This window comes from Podarcis vaucheri (genome assembly GCF_965113315.1).
Source record: "Podarcis vaucheri genome assembly, chromosome: 3".
In the NCBI taxonomy this organism is placed as follows: Eukaryota; Metazoa; Chordata; class Lepidosauria; order Squamata; family Lacertidae; genus Podarcis; species Podarcis vaucheri.
In genome coordinates, this window is record NC_138761.1 from 119,770,295 (window position 1) to 119,792,214 (window position 21,920).

The 21,920-nt window shown below is 38.6% G+C and overlaps 2 protein-coding genes across 3 annotated transcripts in view; one reads left to right on the forward strand and one right to left on the reverse strand.

Annotated features, from left to right (window-relative positions):
- CTNNA1 (catenin alpha 1) overlaps positions 1-21,920 on the forward strand; it is a 67,023-nt gene that overhangs the window by 19,813 nt on the left and 25,290 nt on the right. For both annotated transcript variants that reach the window (XM_082216330.1, XM_082216331.1), the window contains exons 8-10: positions 14,232-14,312; positions 15,287-15,439; positions 21,681-21,773. In XM_082216330.1, coding sequence (XP_082072456.1) covers positions 14,232-14,312; positions 15,287-15,439; positions 21,681-21,773 — 327 coding nt within the window. The remainder of the gene's footprint in view (positions 1-14,231; positions 14,313-15,286; positions 15,440-21,680; positions 21,774-21,920) is intronic.
- On the reverse strand, positions 7,447-11,930 carry LRRTM2 (leucine rich repeat transmembrane neuronal 2). Its single transcript, XM_082217030.1, has 2 exons — positions 11,510-11,930; positions 7,447-11,231 (listed from the first exon to the last, which is right to left on the reverse strand). The coding sequence occupies exons 1-2, from the start codon at positions 11,511-11,513 to the stop codon at positions 9,685-9,687; spliced, it is 1,551 nt and encodes a 516-aa protein (XP_082073156.1). The 5' UTR covers positions 11,514-11,930; the 3' UTR covers positions 7,447-9,684.

Genomic DNA, 21,920 nt, shown 5'->3' on the forward strand with positions numbered 1-21,920 from the left:
AGCTCTAGAGATGCACTGAAGAAACACTCAATGCTTTAAGTGTTCCAGGAGATTTTTTTAACATATGCAGCAGATATTGACAAATACAACCATATGAATGCATGTTAAGGGTTAAAGTGACTAAAGTAATGTGGTCTTTTAATAAATGACGACATAGCTTAAGATGGTGTTGATGCTGCAAATATAGCATCAGTGACATCTGTTTGCATAAGATGCATTTCTGTTCATTCCACATACTGTAAAGAGATTTAAAAGATGGCAATAGAACTGAAACAGTTCATTGCTGACACCCAACATTTAAGCATTTGAATTTAGGATGGATTTTTGACAGCAAAATAAAAATCCTTGCTTCAGGTCCACATAAGACTTAACTGCATTGCACAGTGATAACTGTCAAACCTACTGCTGGTACCTGTCATATACTTTCAGACTGAAAATGTTCAGTCTTCCATCAAATGTATATTTGTATATCCTTACAATATTTGTAGTAAACTTGTTAAAATTTGTGAAGAGTTTGTGAGGAGAGTTTCCTTCAGCAAATTTGGTGTCAACACTAATTACAAATGTAGGAAGTAAAAAAAGATTTGTCTAAGGAGAATGAAGGAACAAAAGGCATGTGCAGTTTGGGTGGCTGCAGTGTCAACTATCTGCTGCTTGGTCTTCGTGTTGCAAGTTCCACTCATTTCTGGATTTTCATGTATCTCCTCTCACCCATGCCCATGAGTACAGACTAAATCCATTAAGACTGCAGTTTAAAAACAACTAGGTTAACGAGCATCTTGTTTGCTTTATTGGGAGAATGAGTGTCTGAAATACTTTTACGACATTTACAATTCTTACTGTAAATTGACTTGATGTATAACCACACTGGATGCATGATGATTTTAAAGCGTATGGAAATAATTATGTTTGAAATAAAATTTGAGAACTGATGGTCACTGCCAACAAATAAATTATTGGAGGGGGGAGTTGTCAAATGCCTACGAGACTTAATAGTAGTTATAGATGTAGCTTCGAACGTGTGCATAAAATGGCTCTAAATTAATTTGACCTCATTTACAAAACAGGGCAGAGGGAATTTGGTAAACTGCTGCTCAAATTGTGTTGCAATCCATGAGTGTCAGATGTTTGCTCTAAACTGCAGGCATGGCCAAACTTGGCCCTCCAGCTGTTTTGGGACTACAACTCCTATCATCCCTAGCTAACAGGACCAGTGGTCAGGGATGATGGGAATTGTAGCCCCAAAACAGCTGGAGGGCTAGGTTTGGCCCTGCCTGCTCCAAAGCTTTCTTTTGCTTCAGCAGTTAGTAATCTCTGATTGATCATTGTAGTGTTTATTCCTTCCTAAGTAAAGTGTTAAGAGTAGCAATAAGGCATCATTAGAGAGCTATCTATGGCTGTGCTTGGGTGGGGTGCAAAGAAGGAATAAAAAGAAAGTGGTAGTAGTGGGAAGATTAAAGGCAAGTATATTATAAGCAGGGGAAGAATTGGAGGATTTTGTGCTGAGTAGCACTGTTTTAAAGGTTCAGGTTAGGATTATTGAGATTCCATTGGAGGGGTTGGTCTAGATCAGGCATGGCCAACTCCCATCATCCCTAGCTAACATTACCAGTGGTCAGGAATGATGGGAATTGTAGTCCCCAAACAGCTGGAGGGCCAAGTTTGGCCATGCCTGGGCTGTTAAGGGTCCCTTCCAATTCTATGATTCAAGGAAATCTTAATTCTATAACATTTAAGTGTATTGAGCTGGTCAATAAACTTACTGAGGATGATTGTCAAGCAGTATACCTGGGGTGAAATCTAACAATAGCTGTCCACAACTGAAAGATACTGTTGGCATAACATATTCCTTCTCCCCCTGTAAGCCCCCAGTATTAGCTGTGAGGGGCAGGGAGGAGGATACTTTAGCATTTGTGGGAAGGGAGCTGTAGAATAAAGGTGTCCCCTTGCATAATACTGGATGTTGCCCAACTTCTATTAGAAACTTTTGGTGAAGAATAGTTATTCTATGAAATGCACATTCATGGTGTAAGTAAATTGACCTATTTATGGATCGGCAGCTAGATTATAAAAACCAGAAGTAGAGTGTAGGAATCAATTACAGTGGTAGGGAAGCTTCTTCATCTTTGATTTTTTTGCTGTCTTATATGCCCCAGAAACATTCTCCCAAAATTGGACTTCAGGCAGCATTCCAGGAGGTGCCACTGCTTCTATGACCCTCTCCCCCCCCCATCCAGATCACAGCAAATAGAAGTAGATCTTATTTCGTGGGAACATAGCTTTACTGGTTCACCTCATGCAATAACATCCCCAGTGAGCAAAGCTTTCAGATCATTAGCACTATTGCAACAGGTAATATCCATAAAACTTCACCTAAATATAAGCACAAGATAGTAGAGGCAGCAACCGATTTGCACAGGGGTTATTCTGGACCCCTACCTGTGTCACTGGAGCCTACTTAAGGCTGCCCCAATCCGCCCCTTTTGGGGACATTTCTGGGTTTGGGCAACGCACATGTTTGCAGTTGCACACATCAGAGAAGCGTGAACCAGTCTTTGCCTGTGGTGTGAATGAAACTTGTGTAATTAAGTAAAATTATTTGGATCCATGAGAAATCTGAAGATGAAATCTCCGTGAAAAACACTTGGCAGAAAGTAATCTTATGGTGTCACTTGGCTTGCATATTGGACAACTGATGGCTAAGGGCGTTTGTGTTGAGACAATTCATTTCCTTCATAAGAAAGCAGAAACCAAAGTGGTTTAATCTAAAACACAATTGGGTATCTGTATCAACGCAACATTAGCAGAATGGTGGTCAGAATCTAGAGAGTTACATTTAAGTGTATCCGAGGCTTTGGGCATATCCAGTGGAATTTGGCTTGTTTTTCTTTGACTTGCGGTCCCCAGTACCATATAAAAACTACTTTAGAACTCAGACGTTTCAAACCAGGCTTGCAATAAAGCATGGAAAGGGAGTACTTGAGCGCAAATCCAAACTTTTGTGAGAGGTATAGAGCTAACTGCAGTTGTTCAGGTCCTGGACCATGTCTCCACTTAATGAAGTCCTCTATACCATTCTTTTGTATGTTGAGGGAAGATAAATTGCTGAAGAGCTAATTTACCAGGTAATGCTTCGTTTCACAGTGCTTCTGCTTATATTAGAACATAGAATCATAGAGTTGGAAGAGACCACAAGGGCCATCGAGTCCAACCCCCTGCCAAGCAGGAAACAACATTATAATCTTAACTTTGAAATCAAGGCATAATTGTTTTTTAAAAAAAACAAACAGACCCCAACTTCAGCATCCTAGTAAGAAACACTACTTTAACTGACTTGAAGTGCATATGAAGGTTAACGTAACCACATTTAGGCACTAAATCAGCAGTGTGTTTGCAAGTGAGACATAGGTGCTAAAGAATAACAAAATTCTGTAGTTTGCTATGCCATTACAAAATAATACTCATTGCAGCTGTTTTCCTCTCTTCATAACCCCAATCTAGAGTCGCATAAAAATAAATAAATAATAGTATTCCACCATCTAACTGGGTTACCATAGTACCTTGCTCATGCCACATGTGTTCCGTAAAATTAGGAAATGCAGACTCAGCCCCCCTTTCCCAGTCCTCTTGTCCTACACAAGATTGCGAAGGAGGGTACTGATGGTGAGCACAACAAATGCTTTTAGTATGGCATGACTATCCTACTGGGCAATCCTATCCTTATCAAATGGACTGCCAGCTGTACCCTTGCAAATCAAAACGACATTCGCATTGTCCATGCTAGTTCAATTTAATGGTTGCAGGAAGAGTATTTAATCTTTACCTCTCAGACAGTAGTCTGACATAGAATTCTGAACATCCATTAAAAATGTTAGTTTTCAACTGTAGGGTCAGGATTCATTATTTGGTTCAGGATAAGATCACAACAGCAGTACAATCACAATTCATACATATATGATAAAAAGATGAAGTAGGTTCCCAAATGCATATTTGGGCTTAAAGCAGATTCAGTGTCTGAAATTTTGAAGACTTCTGCCTGTGAGCATATTGTGAAACTTAAAGGTGAACAGGTAATCCTAGCTAGGCAGATAGAGAAGAGGAAGAGAATTTTTTTTTGACATAGTGACAGATTCACAAAAACCCATTCCTTGGGTTTCCAAACTGTAACTTTAAAATGGAAGGCAGTGCAGTCAAGCTGGCTGAGCTTTAGCAATCACAGCCAGTCTAGGTCATGTTTGTTGAACAGCAAGGAAACAACCAGTTTATACACAAATCAGAATAAACACACAGTTCTTTTCCAAATATTTTGGGGGGGGGTTTACTACTTTGTGTGGCACTGTCTTGTTCATGAGTCGCTTTAGGGGCCATCCTAAACTCATTTGGAAAGCTGGGCAAACTCAAATCTGTGTCTTGAAAATAAAAGGATTTAAATCCAGCAGGTCCCAGGCTATTTCATGCTTGTTAGGTTCTTCAGGTCTTTAATATCAAGCTATTAACCCAAAGTGTTTCCCATTTTTTAATCTCTCCACCCGCCTCCCTGATTCAGTAATTGCTGGTTTTCACTGCTTCTTCCATGTAGTATTTCCCTCCATTGTTTGTTGTTCAGCTGTTGGTTACATTATTTTTGTTTATTACTATGTTATGAATTATTGTGTTTTTATATTGTAAACCGCTCTGTGATCCTCAGATGAAGGGCAGTTTAGAAATTTAATAAATTATTATTAAAAATAACTATTCACTTGAGGACCCAGAAGGTTTGCAGTGGCCAAAATGGTGCCCTCCATAAGTTGTCAGACTACAACTCCTATTAACTCTGACAGCAGGGAATGGTCTATGCTAATGTAGCTAATAGTAGCATTTCACTGGTGTGTAATGGAAGGTACCATACTCGGAGCCTTTCTAGACAGCCTTTATTGCAGGAGCAGATAATTTATAGCTGGTCCTAAAGACTGCCCTTGTTACATTTTGTCACCAAATAGATTGCATTACCAGTATTTTTCATCTTGAAATGGCATCAATAAAGAGGCAACTTCTATTTTTACAGTATACACAATTTTAATGTTTTTTGTACACTGCAATTACTGCATTATGAACCTTTATCCTCCACCAGAAAACGCATCTTGGAACATTATTGGCACAAGTCATTTGGAATGTCTGTTAATACTTGATTTCAGAATTAGATGAAAAGTCCAAGGGGGGAAATTAGTAATGAGAGAAATGATGGACTAGAAGTACTGGAGAGACTTCTGAAGTTTGCATCATGGATGTAGCTACCACCATGTTCTCTTAGGTGACATGACTTGCATTTATGTTGGGTAATGGTGTAATCTAAACCTTTATACCCCTGTAGAGTGAGTGTGTTTGTGTGTATCACACACAAATCAAGTAACTACTTGAATATTAAAAATGATTCCAAAGTATTTAATGTTGCTATCCGTTGAAGGAAGATAATGATTGTGAAGCAAACTCCATGTATCTGATCTTGGAGTGCAGAAGATTGTGGCACCAAACATGATATAACCTTGCCACCTTGTTCTTCCCACATGCAGCAACAAATTGTAATTCTGAAGCTTGCTTGCAAGGACCTTAATGGACCGTAATGGCAGTAATTCATATACTGAGGGATTTGTTGGGCAGTGCAGTTCCACAAATAAGATGTGGCTCTGCTTGTTTTGACCCCTCCCCTCTAAGGCTCTGTAAGTGTAGCTGTAGAAGACATGAAGGAAAGCATTCTGATATTAGCAAATAAGAGAAAACTTCAAGCATGTGTAGAAACCCTCACTAATGAAAACACATAGTGTACAAAGGTTGGGGGAGAACTACAGCTGCATGACACAGTGCATTATGCTAGTCTTGAGGTTGATTCACATGTGCATATCTCCATGATACGCGTTTACGATGCAGCTTCTATCCATTTTCACTGTAAACAGTGTTCTGCTTTGATGTTAGTATTCTTATGCTTTATATTTCTTATTGCCAAAAGAAGATATTTTTTCTGGGAAGAATTAATGTTATGCCTTGCACAAATTTGGTGTGTGTGTGTATATGCACACACACACACACATTTTTAAATCCCTACTTTTTTCATTCTTTAACTTTTGAGGGAGGCAGAAATAAAGTGAAGCGGCCAAAGGGAGAGGCAGGATATTAATCTCATACTAGTGAATTAAAAGTGCCTGACCTTTTGTAAGCTAAGAGAAAACATAAATATTACTCCTCCTGAATAAATTTAGTAATTTATTTAATGATAAAAGGCCACCTGGCACCTTCACTGCATGGGTTTAGGCACCAGGCGAAAGCTTTTCTCTATAACCAGGCCTTTGTCTGATTAACATTCTATGGTCTTTTACACATGTTTGTGTTTGTTCTTGTTATGTATTTTGTGTTCTAATTTTGTATTTTTACGTTGTGAATTGCCCTGTAATGAAGGGCAGTATATAAATTTAATAAATAATAATGCATGAAACACTCTCCTTTCACTTATTTGATATTTGATGTATATTGGCCAAACTGTAGAAACCTATCTTAACTGAAAAAGTTTGTGTTTGAATTCAGTCTGTTGGCATTTCATACATGTACATCCTTCATAGATGCTATTGTCAGTGTGATTATGCAGGTTTGAAATGATACTCATACTGTATGTTCTGTTGGTTAAAATAATACTCCTGACATCTTTGCTTATACAAGACTGAATGTGACTGTAGTAGCAGTCAGTTTGCACTCAATAAAATACCCTCTTTCCTAGATAGACAAAGCAAAATAGAATTTAGAAATATAGCAAACATAACTAGTGGGCGGGCTTGCTGTGTACAGCTCAGTGTTGTTTGAAAGACTGGTCTATTTTTGTGGATGTCAGTGAATCATCACGTAAGCCATATCATTCCTCTTACTGTGCTTTGAGTGATTGCAAGTTCAAACTTAGTAGCCCACATAGCTTTTGGTTAAAGCAGCCAAAGGTCACCATAAAGACAAGTATTCATTGTGGCAATGGAAATATCTGCAAGACATGTCATATATTTGTAATCCAAACCTGCTTTAGTATGGAAATAACATTGGACTGTCCTTGCTTAGGTGTCTACAAATACCAGCTCAAAGGGAAAGGATAGATAGGTGGATTAACATGGCAGGGAGGAATAGAGAATTTCCTTGAAGGGAAAAGTAAACGCAGATCAGATTATATCAGCAGTTCCACATACTCACTTGCTGCAGAATATCCCTTTCCTACCACACATTTGGAGGAGATAATGGCAGCAGTAGAGTTCTACTGGCGTCTCTTGCAAAAGCCCAGCATAAGCCATAGAAAGTACGCAGGAGGGCAGGGGTTGTTGGGAACTAGAAATGTTGGCTAAATAAATCCAGCCAGTTTCCCAGCTCCTACATAATTTTTAAGTAATTAACTGGGATAATGTTGGGCTATTTTCAATTGGAAATATGCTATAGGGTAATGATATTGGGTATGTAAATGGTTCTGTGGAAAATCTACTGGAATTTATATTTCCCACTTCATACTAAATTCTACAGAGTTAGTGCATTGCTACTCAGCATAGTGAGGAACTGCAGACATTTTTGAAAGAAAAGCCTGTTTGCTACCTGTTAAGGAAGGGACCGGCTTCTGCTGTTAAGCATTTATCTTTCATTGCCAGGTACCCACCTTTGTCCACCTTCCTAACACACTTGTAGAGTTATGCACAGCTGATTCTTGGCAAGACATGAAATTATCTGTGTCTCCATATGGAGTGGGAGCTGGGAGAAGAGGCTGACAGTTTGCAAGAGTTTGGTATATAGAACACTAATCTCAATGAAGCTGAATAGATTCTTGGTGGCTGCAGTGTTTAAATGCAGAGAGAAATTCCCTTTACCCAGATGCATAGAATACACCATATATGGCTAAAATGATGGCTTACTACATGAGATATTTGCAGATATCCTTCCATCTGTCCATCCATTTTCACTCTAGTAGTAAACAGTCAGTGGCTTAATAGAACTAGAAAAATAGGAACCCTCCTATTAAGTTAAAATAGAGTCCAATATGAAAAGCTTAAGCTCATGGGTAGTGGACTTTGACTCGGTGGCTTTAAAGTCTTGCATCTCCAGACTACTCACTTTTATGTTAAAGCATTGAAATATATTTATCCAAGTACTTCACTAAGAGATATTACGCATATAAAAATGGGTTTTTGAGCCAATGGTTAGGTTGAAAACTTTGCAGCATAGTACAACACACAATACTAGATACTGATTTAAGAAATCCAAGCACCAATGTTTCTTTTCCCTCTGCATGTACTTGTAAATACTGTTGCAGCTGAACGTGGCATGATATGTTAGATCTACATATGTACATTTTCTTCTAACTTTATAGCTTTGGTTATGTGTTCATGATTTTTGAACAGTTGCATTAAATTCTCCTCTCCAATGGACTTCTGTCTACGTAGATGCACAGTAATATTCAATTCCACAACCCAATCTGGAAACTCTATTGTTATCCAGAAATCAGTTTTGTTCAGAGTAGTTTTGCACTGCTTTAAATATTTCTAAACGTTCTGTTCAGCAAAATAGTGTTCCTAACATTGTTTTTCTTAGTAAACCATCTCTGATATCCTACATTAAAATGTTCTTACGCCTCCCAACATATTTATCTGGAAGTAAGTCTCACTTCTGAATAAACCAGACCAGGATTTGAGCATAAATCTTAGTGGATTGGCATGTTACAATGGTAGATGAAAGCTGTACTGCAAGGACTAATTTGGCCTCCAGAGAAACCAGTAGTTGGTGCATAAAATAGTTTTCTGGTCTAGACAAACAGCTGGAGATGAAAGGAATAATTTTCTATGTTTGCTTTAAAAAAACAACCATCTCAGTTTTCATTTGTGTAAAGTATATATTGATTCTTAGTCTGAAATGTGTCCCATTAAAAGTCAAGACAGATTTAATAAAAGTTGAAGTGTATCTAATACTTTGAAGACCAAACTGCATGCTACTGATTGCCTGTAGAAGGTTGATATTTCAAAGCAATGGGGATGTAATCCTGGTTTATTCAGAACTGTCAACAGCTATATTCTGAATCTGGAACACATTTAGATAAGCTGAACTCTCAATATGGAGTTAAGAAAATAATAATCTTTTTCCATGCTTCAGTACACTGGAAAATCCCCTCTTTTGCACCTTTCCACTGTAGATCATAAGTCCCAAGAACCAGGTGTTTTTTTTAATGAAGAAAATTCCATTAAATCTCTACTTCAAAAGAAAACCGAGCCAGCTGAAATGTTGGGGATCATAGCTACAATGCTTCAATTGGTAAAATGTCCTCCCTTGACTGGGTCCTGTAAATAGATACCTAACATCTTTTCATCCAGACTATTCTTCTAAATCAAATCTGGAGGCTTGAGAGTAAAAATTTACACGTATAATTACATAACATGAAGCAGTTTACATATTTTGGGTTGAGCATATTTAGACTTCCAAACATTAGGAGTGCAAATTGAATGCAAACATTGCTGCTTTAACACAGAAAATACTATGGGTTTAAAAAAGCCACCCTTAAATACTGCATCACTCAAAACAAGTAGCCTAGAAAAATCCAAGCTTTCTCAACATTTGTAAAAAAATCAAAAATATGTGTAGGATCCCTGCAATTTAAAATAAGTTTATCTGATTTTGTTTTTTGTTTTTGATTACCTGTATATATTATACTTCACATTCTTTATAGGGTAGTTGCTGACACTTGCACTGTCCATAACCATTAATGATGATGAAAGGTCCTTCATGGCTGGCTTCATATTCATTATATGGTCCTTGGTCTGACATGTTTGACATATGTAGCCGTGTTTGAGATCGTAGTTGCCTGTGGCTTTGAATCATTGAGCACTGCCTAATTTTTCTTAATGTGGGAGGGCAGCACTTCCTGGAGATGAACACTACAAAAATGATAAAAAAGAAAGAAAATAATAAAGCCATTGTTCCTGTAATTACCTGCTGGCTGAAGATGGCATTGTTCGGCTCAGGCAACTGCTCTTCTGTAGTAATGGGCATGCCTGTCGTAGTTGAAATTTCTTTGTCTCCCACATGGAAATTTGAGGAGCTTATCCTTTTTGTATATTCAGTCGTTGGAGCTCTGTAACTTGTAGCAATGGATGTAACAACAGTTGATAAATTCCAACAAAGCTGAAAACCATAAACTGCATCTAGAATATCCTCTCCCTGGGTGTGGTTTGGGCTATGACAAAGTATCGAATGCTCCCACCGACCTTGGAAGCCACTCAGCCATGTGGCTAGTGCACATATTTTGGGGCTGCATTCCCAGGGATTGCTGGAGAGGCCCACTGTAGTAAGGGTTGTAAGTGAATATAAAACCTTGGACTCCAGAGTGGTTAGCTTGTTGTTATCCATTAGGAGTACTTTAAGATTAGGCATTGTTTCAAAAACTGTCATATCAATGGCTTTGATCTCATTTCCGGACAAATCTATCTTTTCTAAAGTGCCCCAGGTCCATTCCATCCCGCATGTCAAGTTGCTAATTTTATTCCCCTGCAAGAAGAGCATGTGCAGATTGCTTAGCCGTAGGAAATGAGCAAAGTTAATCTTTGTCAGCTGGTTGTGCTCTAGGTGAAGTTCCCTCAGTTTGATTAATCCTGCAAATCCATTGCGTGCCAAACTTCGCAAGCGATTTGTGCTCAAATCCAGAAAATCCAAACTACGGCAGTCTGAAAATAGACGGACTGGGATAGTCCTCAGGGAATTGGAACGTAAACTCAAGGTTTGCAGTTTGCGAAGGCCATAGAACAACTCAGGATGCAAAGCAGACAATTGATTGAAAGAGAGGTCCAAATGTTGCAGGTTAAGCAGTTGGCTAAAAGTTGTGTTTGGCAAATAAGAGATTTTATTTGAACTTAAAACTAATTCCTTGAGTTTATACAGTCCTTGGAAACCATCTTCTCTTATTGTATCAATTTGATTATGGTCTAAATGAAGCCAAGTAAGTTGACTGAAGCTTGCAAACTGATCCCCTTCAAGTTCCATAATAACATTGTGCCTCAAAGACAAACCTAGACAGCCCTTGTCAGTGGTGTTTGGCACTGAGTGAAACCCCTGAGAGTCACAGTAAAAGAGCAGCTTCTCGCAACGGCATTTTGGCGGACAAGCCGTGCCCAAGGCAGGCAGCATTTTAAAAACAATACTCATTGCATATACTGCTGCCAGCATAGGAGCCCCTAATGGCCACTTGAAATGTAAGCCTGCAGAATATAATTCAGGGAAACAACAAAATAGGATATTTTTATCAGATGTATGCTTCCAACAAAACGGAGAAAGAATGCTACAGATAAATCACATGCATTAAAATGCTTCAGGTCTTAAGAATATAAAACAAATCCTCGTGAGCATCTCTCTGAATTATTGACATTACTGATAAGGCAACTGAAAAGTGCCTTTTAAATCTATTGTTGTCTAAATGTGCATTTCTAAAGCAAGGTTGACTGCACATAGTGCAACAAACAAAAATATATAAACTTACCCATTCTTTTGAGTACGTTGGCGGTTGCATTCAGTCGCAGTTTTAGACTCAACACAGTGAGTCTGTAAAAGGCTCTAACGCTGACAACCTTTGAATAATTTACTTTCTTCTGTCCTCATCCGAGGAAAAAAATGACTTGACATCCTCTTTTCTCATATTCCTTTTGAATTCATTTCCTTGATTTCCAGCGGTAGGTCTGTTAATTCCTTAAACAGTGCTGAACTGGGAGTTCTTTTTGTACTGCTGCTTAATTGAAAATGCTTTCCACTGCTATGGCTTTTTTGTCTTAACTTGTTGATGGCAGAAGGGTGGCTTATTGCTGAGAGAAGCTTCTGTAGTCGCTTGAATGCATTTGCTGAAAAGCTTTCAGGGATACGGTACAGGAATGCATTTGCTTATGTGCTGCGACCACACAACTGTATATAGGCTGACGTCATCCTGTGACGTTCCTTTTTGTTTGGGTTTTCCAGAAGCTTTGCAGTTTAAGACACAGTGGTGCATACTGTGAATTGTGAGATTAGACTACCACTAAGAGGAAAAACTAATTGTAGGAATTTGTTATCCAGCATTCAAGTAATAGGAATGACTTTACATGAATCTCTCTCGCAAGTTACATGTTTATTACAATAGCCCTGAGCTATATATCTGAATTTGTGAAGTAAAGTTACTGATTTTTGTGACATGGTGGTCCTGCTGGCATTCTTCTGCCTACATGTGTGAGAGCAGGGTGCTAATTTTTTTTAAAAAAAAAAATCTGCCAAGGGAGAGTTGCATGGGATTAGCATGTCAGAAATTATTTGTATTGCTATATAATTAAAGATCTAGTTTAAAAGGAGGATTTTATTTTATTTTATTGCTAGCAATGGAGAAAGAGTGCTTTGGAAAAGACCACATAGGAGAGTCAATCAAATGCAATAGCTTTAATAAATCTCTTTCTATTTTAAAATGTGTTTTTTTAAATAAAATAAGATAATGTCATTCAAAGCTCTAGTGGTTCTACTTCTGGATAGTTCGGATATTATTTGAGAACAAGCAAACTTGAGTCCTATTCCAATGAAACAAATGTGATAATGAGAACTTGAAGAACAAAAGCAAACCTGGGTGGACAGAGAGTTCACAGGGAAACTTGAAATAGATCTTGAGGATGTGTGCAGGCATCCTAGTCAATTTTCAGCCTTTTCTGGGGAAAAGTAAACTTTACTTTCCCCCCTACCTAGCCAAAGCAAATGTTAATTGCACGAGTCTGGGTTTGTTTGGCAAAGACTACCATAAATATTTAATTTTGCCATGTGGGTGATATAGTACAGGTAAAAAAAACTACCTGCAATTCTAATAAGCAAGAAGCTTGTGGCTTTTATTTTTAAAATAGAAGTGTTAATTGGAGGGATTTTGTTCAAGTTGTGTAGCAAATTATATCAGTTGTTCAAATATCAGAATAAATAGGCTATGGCAGTAAGAATGAATGCTAACTAACAATGCTGTCTTAAGTATTTCGATACTTGTTCTGTCATTATCTGTATTCTGCAACTTTAAAATGATTTTACGTGTAACAAACTCAGTTGCTAAGTGAAAGCTTTTCAGTTGTCATGCTCACTAGAGGGCAGCACTGCACTCACAGTGGTAAGCAGACATTTCAAAGCCTGCTTGAAATGCCAGTCTCACCCAGTACCTCTGTCGGTTATTTCCCTTTTTGTACCTCTGGAAGGAGGCTTTCCAAGCATAAATTGCCTCCCCCACCCCCAAGAAAAGAATCCTGTTAGGTTCTCACCTCAGGCTGTCTGCTTTGGATTTTTTAACCCCAATGCTAAGGACCTCTCCCTTCACTCCATCTGTACGAGTATTAAACAGTTTGATTTTATGTTCCTACTGGCCAGAGGACAAGGGAAACTTCACAAGGTGTGTGAAGTTCTAACAACACAAAGAGCAGCATAGCCGACATGCATGTGGGGAAAGTTTTAATGAAAAATTCCAGAGTTTTTCCCTAAAACCAGCAAAACCAAGTGTTAAGATATGAAGAATTATTATTTGGGGAAAGAGGGGAAAGGGGGAAAAAAATGGAAGGCCACAATCACTCATAGACTTCTTGACAAAAATGTAAAGTTTTTGCAATGTCTGAGTCTTGGAGAAAGGCAGTTCTAAGAGAGTATATCTTTGGTCACCTAACTAGATGGTTTCAAGAGCCAAAATATTGAAAGGCTGCTTCCCCTAGTTATAGAAATTTGAAACCACTATAAACCCGTGACTCTCTAGATGTGGTTGAACTCCAAATCCCATAAGCCCCAACTAGCATAGCAATGATCAGGGATTATGAGTCCAGCAGCAACTGGAAGGCCACAACCCACCCCCACTGTGATTTAAAGTATTTTATTACAGAACTAAGTTTTTGCCAGGTTCAACTATGTATAAGTGCTTCATGTGTTCAGCAGTCCCATTGTGTGAGAGCAGCAGTCTGCTCGTGCAGTGTTTGATTCAATCCTATGTCTGTATCAACCAGTGTAAGTATTCAGTCCCATAAAGGGGCTCCTTACTTGTGCATGTGACCTGAGCTTGCAAAGCATGGCATTCTGTTTGGACTTCAGTGTTGTTAGTCCATCATCTGTGAGGCATTGCCCTTGACACTGAAGTCAGCAGAGAAACCAGGGTGTTCAAATCCTTTGGAAAAGAGCCATTGCAATGGGTACAGTACATTAATGAAGCTTGTTTGTTTTCTCTAATTTTCTAGGCTGGGCGCAAAGAAAGAAGCGATGCTTTAAATTCTGCAATAGACAAAATGACAAAAAAGACAAGGGATTTGCGTAGACAGGTACAGTATTAAATATGTATAAAGTGTTCATGGAAACAGTTACACTACATAACATTCCATTTATCATGTTAGCCTGATTCTAGCAGTCTTTACTGTTCTGTTCATTGTAGTAGAAAACTAAAAGATTGGATTCAATTAGAAGTTGAGTGAGCTGGCCTTGGAAGAAGGGAGTCACAGTGTCTTCGCAGAAGCATCTTAAGTGCAGCTTTGCTGGAGGCGGGCACATGACAAGCTCTTCCTCCTCTTCTCTTCAGCAGCATAGGCCAACCTAATCGAGCCACTGCTTACAAGGATTGTCTTCCTAGAATGAACTCTCTCCTTATGAAGAGAGAGCATCGAAGCGAGCCATTAGCAATGGCTATTTTGTTTTTGTCTTTTTCCTTGGCCACACGGAAAGTCAAAACTGCTTTTGTGTCAATCTGATCTTGTTAAAACATGAGAAATGACCAGTTTCTATGCTCCCTGTCATGGGTGGCCATACTTTGTTATAAAGTCACCAGCATCTCACAGGTAGTGGGACAAATCAGATCCAAAAAGGCCAAAACATTGTCGTCAAACCTTGGATACATGGAATACGTCTCACAGCTTTTAAAACATTATTTTACCAACAAGTGAAATCTGATGGAACTTCTGCAGTGCCTTGACTTAAAACTTGATAGGGCTGCTGAGAACCAGGTTTCGTGGGCCAGATCCGGCCTATGATCAACACAGTGGCTTTACCTCATACTACCTAATTAATTGTTTAAGCAAGTACTGTGTTTCCCCATTAAGATTATTATTTTGAGGCTAAAACGATTATGTGACATGAAACATTTACTGGGGGAGTTAGCTTCAGAATAGTCTCCATACAGCAATGCCAATTGCATTAAAGTGAAGGATTATGTGTGTTTAATAATAGGGTTGCTGACAAAGTGAACTTTTTATTAATGCAGTTTACACTGAAGGGCCAACATTGTTTTGCTCTCTGTTCTTAGCTCCGCAAGGCTGTAATGGACCATGTTTCAGATTCCTTTCTGGAGACAAACGTGCCACTTCTAGTGCTGATTGAAGCCGCCAAGAACGGGAATGAGAAAGAGGTTAAGGAATACGCACAGGTTTTCCGTGAACATGCCAACAAACTGATAGAGGTAGAGTAATAATCTAAAATTTGAATAACTTGTATCAGGTTAATTATGTATTAAGTATTTACAGTGGTGTCCCGCAAGACGAATGCCTCGCAAGACGGAAAACTCGCTAGACGAAAGAGTTTTCCGTTTTGGAGGTGCTTCACAAAACAAATCTCCTATGGGCTTGCTTCGCAAGACGACAATGTCTTGCGAGTTCCTGCTGGTTTTTCCCCCCTTTCCCCCCCTTTTTCTAAGCCGCTTATCAGCTGATCCGATCAGCAGATAAGCCGCTAATAGCGCTAAGCCGCTTATCAGCTGATCCGATCAGCAGATAAGCCGCTAAAAGCCGCTAATAGCGCTAATCCTTCAATGGGCTTGCTTCGCAAGACGAAAAAAACCGCTAGACGAAGAGAATCACAGAACGGATTCTTTTCGTCTTGCGAGGCACCACTGTATTTTCCATCTACAACCAGCCAACTTCATTGGATCACTTCAGGTTCTGGTATGCAGATAGAGAAGCCTCGCTCTTTTAACACTAAGAGCTTTCTGTCCTCGCTTCTCTTTTATAAAAACAACCAAACAAATGAAGTATGTATCTGGAAATTTCCCTACCTACCCTTATAGCTACAATACTTGATTTCTAAAAATTCTCCTTTTACTTATAGTTGAGTTTTGGGCAGCGTGTTAAATACATCTTTTCCTGACTGGTAATACTATGTGCATTATAGAGTTTTATGGGTTTTTTAACAAAGTTGAGGAGAGAAGTTTGCAAGTGTGACGGCCTAAGTACTTAAGAGAAAAGGAGCCAGCTGGGTAGTGTCAGATAATAGAACATTTCAAGCTTTGGTAGATTTGGACCAAAATGATTAAATTTGAAATGGCTGTAGATTTATCTGTTTCATAACTATGGGGGAAAGTGTTTTTATTATTGAGGACATAAAAGCCAGAATTTCACCGATCGCATTCCTGCATTTTGTTAACATTAATGCAAGATGCCAAGTGGCTTTACCAATGCCACATGCTGCTATTAACACAAGTGTAAAAAGGCTTTGTACTAATATGGAATTCAATGTTATAGAGAAGCTATAATTTTGAAGACAGGCATTTGTCACACTTGAAAGCCTGTTTAATTTATACATATTTATAATTCTTTGTAGTATCAAGTGATAACCAATCACCACAGACAAAAGACACCACATCAGCCAACACCAGTTGTTTTCAGTGGAGATGGTCTGTGCATGTGGTTGAGATGTCAACAGGGACTGAAAAATACTATAGATAATTCCATCATGCAGAAAGTATCAACAGATCAGCACACAACTTAATGTAACTGCTGAGGAGGAATTTTAGGGAACTGCTAAATTAAAATTAAATGCAAAATCTGTTCAGCAAAACTTAAGATTCTCAGTTAATTAAAAATTCATGTAGGCCTTGGGTGAGAATACATCTGTGTGTTATCTATTAAGTATGTTTATCTGCCTTAGCCCAAGTGCCTCAGGGCTTTTATAGAAGAAAATAAGAGGCCCAGGCCTTGAAAAACAATGTTGTAACTAAGTAGCTTTAAAAAAAAAATTAAAAAAGATTTTGCAAATACAGAGAGGAAAGCCATAAGGTCAGTCAAGAACAGCATATTACCAGGTGTCACTATATAGTGATTAACATTCAGTATAGTTACGTATAATCAGCGATATATACAAGATTTCTACAAATATATTTTTAATAAACCCTTTTGCAACCTAACTTAATCCGTTTCCCAGGCACTTTTCAGGCTCATGGTAGAAGAGAAATCCACTTCAGATAAATGTTACATATTACTGAGAGGGGCAGCTTTGAAAAGACAAGTTCATCCAATAGCTTATGTTTTATATAGTCTTGAAAGTAACTCAATAGATTGATTTTAATTTATCTGCTGTTATGTGATTCAGTATTTTATAAAACACTGTGTCTTGTAAACTGCAATATGATGGCTTGTGGGTAATGGTGAGCAATTCAATACTCTAAAAGATATTTGTTTTTTATGATCAGTGGAGAGAAACATGGTTTAAACACAAATCAGGAAGTGCTGAAGGCTGGGACTTCAATCTAAAAGTGTGTTGAATGGGGTAGCTAACACAGAATCATAGAATCATCAAATTGTAGAGTTGAAAGGGACCCTGAGGATAATCTAACCCAAACTCCTGCAATGCGGGAATATGCAGCTGTCCCGTACAGGGATCCAACCTGCAATCTTATCACTATAAGCACCACGCTCTAACCAGCTGAGCTATCCAGCTCCATCCATGTTGCCGTGCAGATACTTTGGACTACAATTTCTATCATCCCTGAATATTCACCATGCTAGCTGGGGCTAATGGGAGTTGTAGTTGAGTAATATGTGGAGCGCACCATGTTGGCTAATGTGGGCCTATATCAACATTTCCTTGCTCAAGGAACTGAGCCTTGTGCTTGCTTTCTACAAGTAAACTTAAAGAGTTAAGAATGCCTCACTTGAGACATCAACCTAATTTCCTGCTCCAGTGTCATTGTTAATGAATTTCAAAGCAATTTTTAAAGAGCTGATCCACATATAGAATGGACAGCCTTCTAGAAGACTACCCACCGCTTAACGTTCTGTCACCAGCACATTAGCTCAAATCATAGTGCAGTGTTTTAGGGAAGTAGTTGTAAGTACGCATTTGTTACTATTATATGTGGCAGGATTGTCACTTGGGGGTAAATAGAAAGTTGTTCATCCAAATGCTAGCAGCACCAGTAGGCAGCCCGAGGTCATCCATGCATCTTAAGATGTAAAGGGCAGATTCTTGGAGATGGGTTACAGAATTGGCTCAAAGAGTGTGTGTTTTTTATAACTGTATTAAAATTAATTTCTTCCGCCTGTATTACAGGAAATACTTCCAAACTCGTAACTACTCATTCCTTTTGGATTACCTAAATTATCATTCACAGCATATCTGTCGCTTCTAAGCCTGGGGCAGGGGGTATGGTCATTGATTTGCTGTCAGTGTGTATGTATATTAGCCTGTCACATAGAATAGTGTACGGGGCAGGTGTCTGGCAAAAGAAGCAATCTTAAATTGTGTGCATCTGGCCGCTTTTGTCCCACACTGCAAATGTGCAGTGTTGGCTATTCCAAACATGGAGAATATATAGCAGGGATGGTCAGCTTTAGGTTGGGAGGCTAGGTTTTCCACAGTCAAGTTTTGAGGGACTACAGAACAGAAACACATGACATTCTCTAGTTTTAGCAGCCAGATCAGTGGGGTGATTGAACACCACTATCTCCTGAGCTGAATAACCTGGGGTTGGAAAGGCCAGGAAAATCATGTAAGAATCACACTTAACTGTCCTGGCTGTCCATTGTATTGGGAAATGGGGAAGCAGCCATGACGTGGGAGCTTTTAGGATTTTCTTCAGTTTCCCAATAGGAGGCTGTGTTCCTCAGCCTAGTGAGGAACAGTGCTTTGCCATCTCTCCCTGGGCTTGGTTGGATGAAATGTCCTGGACAACTGGGCAAGCAGCAGTTGCATGAGGACATTTTGTGGGATTGTCCCTAACAACATGGCAGATGGTTTGCAAGTCCTTCGACATTCACACAGTCCCATTACATTAGAATGTTTTGTTATAATCATGTGAAAACCTTAACCTTTGGCAAGGATTCTGAAGTCAGCTCAGTAAGAACAGAATGATTTGATAGATAAGAGGGAGAAAATAATTCTTTAGTTTTTCAAAGGCCAATACAGGGAAAGAATATTGTGTCAGTATTGGTAGTCGCCCATATTTTCCTATCTTTTCCTGTGCAACCATAACAGTGAGAAGTTTTGTAGTATGGATTATACTCTCCACTACCCAGGCACTGAGTAGGAAATCTGGAATCCTGCTAATACGAGTTTCTAGCCCATGTGATAGCCACACCATCTTCCTTGCTGACTTCTGACTCCAAAAAGGAGACGAATCCAGATCCTCTAAGAATATACAAAGTGAAGTGAAAAGACATTTGATCACGACAACCCTATTTAGAAAACATTTATATCAATTATCTGGGAATGCTGATGGAAAGGGGTAATTTCCCTTGCATGCCTAGCAATTTATCTCATTACTAGGATTCTTAAATGTGGATTTAAAAACTAATGTTTAATGCAAGTTAGCATCATGCTGGGGCACACAGTTCAAGGTTTTCACTCTGTTCCTGCTGCTGTGCCACCAGAAAGCAAGTCAGTGTCTGACTTGTCACAGTGCCCAAGCATGTTTCAGGTTCGTTTCTTTCCAAACAGCCACAGGTGGTAACCAAGGTTTATTCTTGTCTTACTGCTTGTGGGTTTTGGGGGGAGAAGTGTCAGCCCAAGTTCAGATATTGTGACAAACCAGATTTTGGTTTCTTTTCCAGCAGCATAGCCAGGAACAAGGGAAGAACATCAAGGAACTGCAATAGCATACTGCACACAAACATTAAACCATAGGGTTTTGGGGTTGTTGTTTTTACTGTATTTTAATGTGATGTACAAACCTATTAAGCTTTTAAGATTAGAACACGAGTTTTGAATTTGATAAAACTGTCAAAAGAGTAACAAAGCCTTTATCTCCAGAGGTATTACCAAATGTTTGTGTTCTTTTTAAGGTAGTGATTCCAGACTTGTCTTTCCAACGTACAGCTGATTTTTGCCTGTTCTAGAATAGCCAACCCTGTTATTCAAACCATCTAGGTCAGCTCCTGGATGGGTGACTGGCTTGAGTTCTAGGTCAGGAGGATATTAATGTAAGCAAAAGAATTTGGAAGGTCAACAAAACATTCACTTAGTTAGAAAGAAGAAACACCTGCATTTCTTGCTATTTTTTCTATGCCCTTTTTTTGGTCTCCAAATAGCAAGGAGAAGGATGAACAAAAAAATCCTTTCATGCTTGTGTTCCACAGATTTGCTCTTAATAAGGTTAGCATCAAATAAATTGTCAACCTATGATCTGTGTGTGTTTTAATGTAACAAAAAGCTTGATTATTTTTAGTTCTGTAGACTCATCTCTCCTAGCAGTTAATAATAGGGTTGGTGACAGAGATTCACAGTAGATAATACACTTGTCTTTATAATAAGCTTGAAAATAATCCTAACAAAAAGCTTTGATTTTTTTAAATGTAAAATTATTTATGAACAACTTTGTTAACGAGCCAGTTAGTTCTGTCACTGTTCAAAATACCTAATCTATACAATATGATTCTTATGAAAGCATAGATAAAAGTACAAACACAGGTACAAAGATCCCTGAAAATAACTAGAAGCCTTTATACTTAAGGCTCTGGTTCTGCCTGGTTTCAAGTCTTGACAGCAAAAACTTTGGCTTTCCTTCCATGGCAATGTCTGTGCTTCTTTAACAAAACACATTAAAATGCTTTTAATTGCTTCTCTCCTTATTGGTGTGGAATGTTTATAGGCACGATAAATCTTTACAAGAAACCACCTGTTTACTAACCAGAGTTTAGGCTTCCTTTGCTGGCTGCTTGCTAGAAAGAGGCGAAATTTTGCTGCTTATAGTGGGATGGAACGCACTGTTCTTGTCTTTGTACTAATTTTTACATATTTCTGTGCGCAAATGTAGGCTTTAAATAACAAGCTGTCATTCACCTGTCAGTTAATAACTACAAACCCTTTTAGAATCCCTCCTCCGAGAACAGGTTCCAAAATATAGAACATTTTCACTTTAAAATAAGTGTGCCCTTTCATTCCCCTTCCAGAAAGCAAATGGAAGGGCTTGTCTCTAGATAGCTCAAGGTTCCAAGCAAATCTCTAGAAATGGCCAATTGTCATCTTTTTCTGCACCAATTGGCAACAATGTATTCTGTTCTGAATCTTGGATGCACATACAGTAAACTGCTTGCACATGAGTGGAGGATGTTCCCACACCAGGCTATGCTTCTGAGAGGCCAAATGGCTAAGTGAAACTATAGATCAGGACTCGCAGTACACCTTTAGCTAAAGTATATGTTTTCTTTAGAATAGCCAAATGAACTGACTTCTACATGGGCATAAAGCAATAATATCAGATGATAGCAATCAGTCTGTTCAAATGTTTTTTACTGCATGGAATTTGGAAGACCAAATATTTAGAGGCTAGCCCTGAAATGTATTACAAATGTTTGGGGGTTTTTTTGTAATTTAAGAATTGTTATTGCCAGTTGCAAAAGGCATGCAAACTGTAACAGTTTCCTTGTCAAGAGCTTTTGATTCCAGAAGCAAAAACACCTTCCTAAAATACCTTTCTGTCATCTGCACAGGTTGCCAACTTGGCCTGTTCTATCTCAAATAACGAAGAAGGTGTGAAATTAGTCCACATGTCAGCAAGCCAGCTTGAAGCCCTCTGTCCTCAGGTAAATTATGGATGGACCTATGAATTCTATAGTCTAATTCTGTATGAAATGTGGGGAGTGTAAATAGTGTGTATAATAATATTTTGCCTGCTAAAATCAACACAGTAGGGTAGGTGGTTTTTCAGATAGTAAAGAAAAGTTATTGTA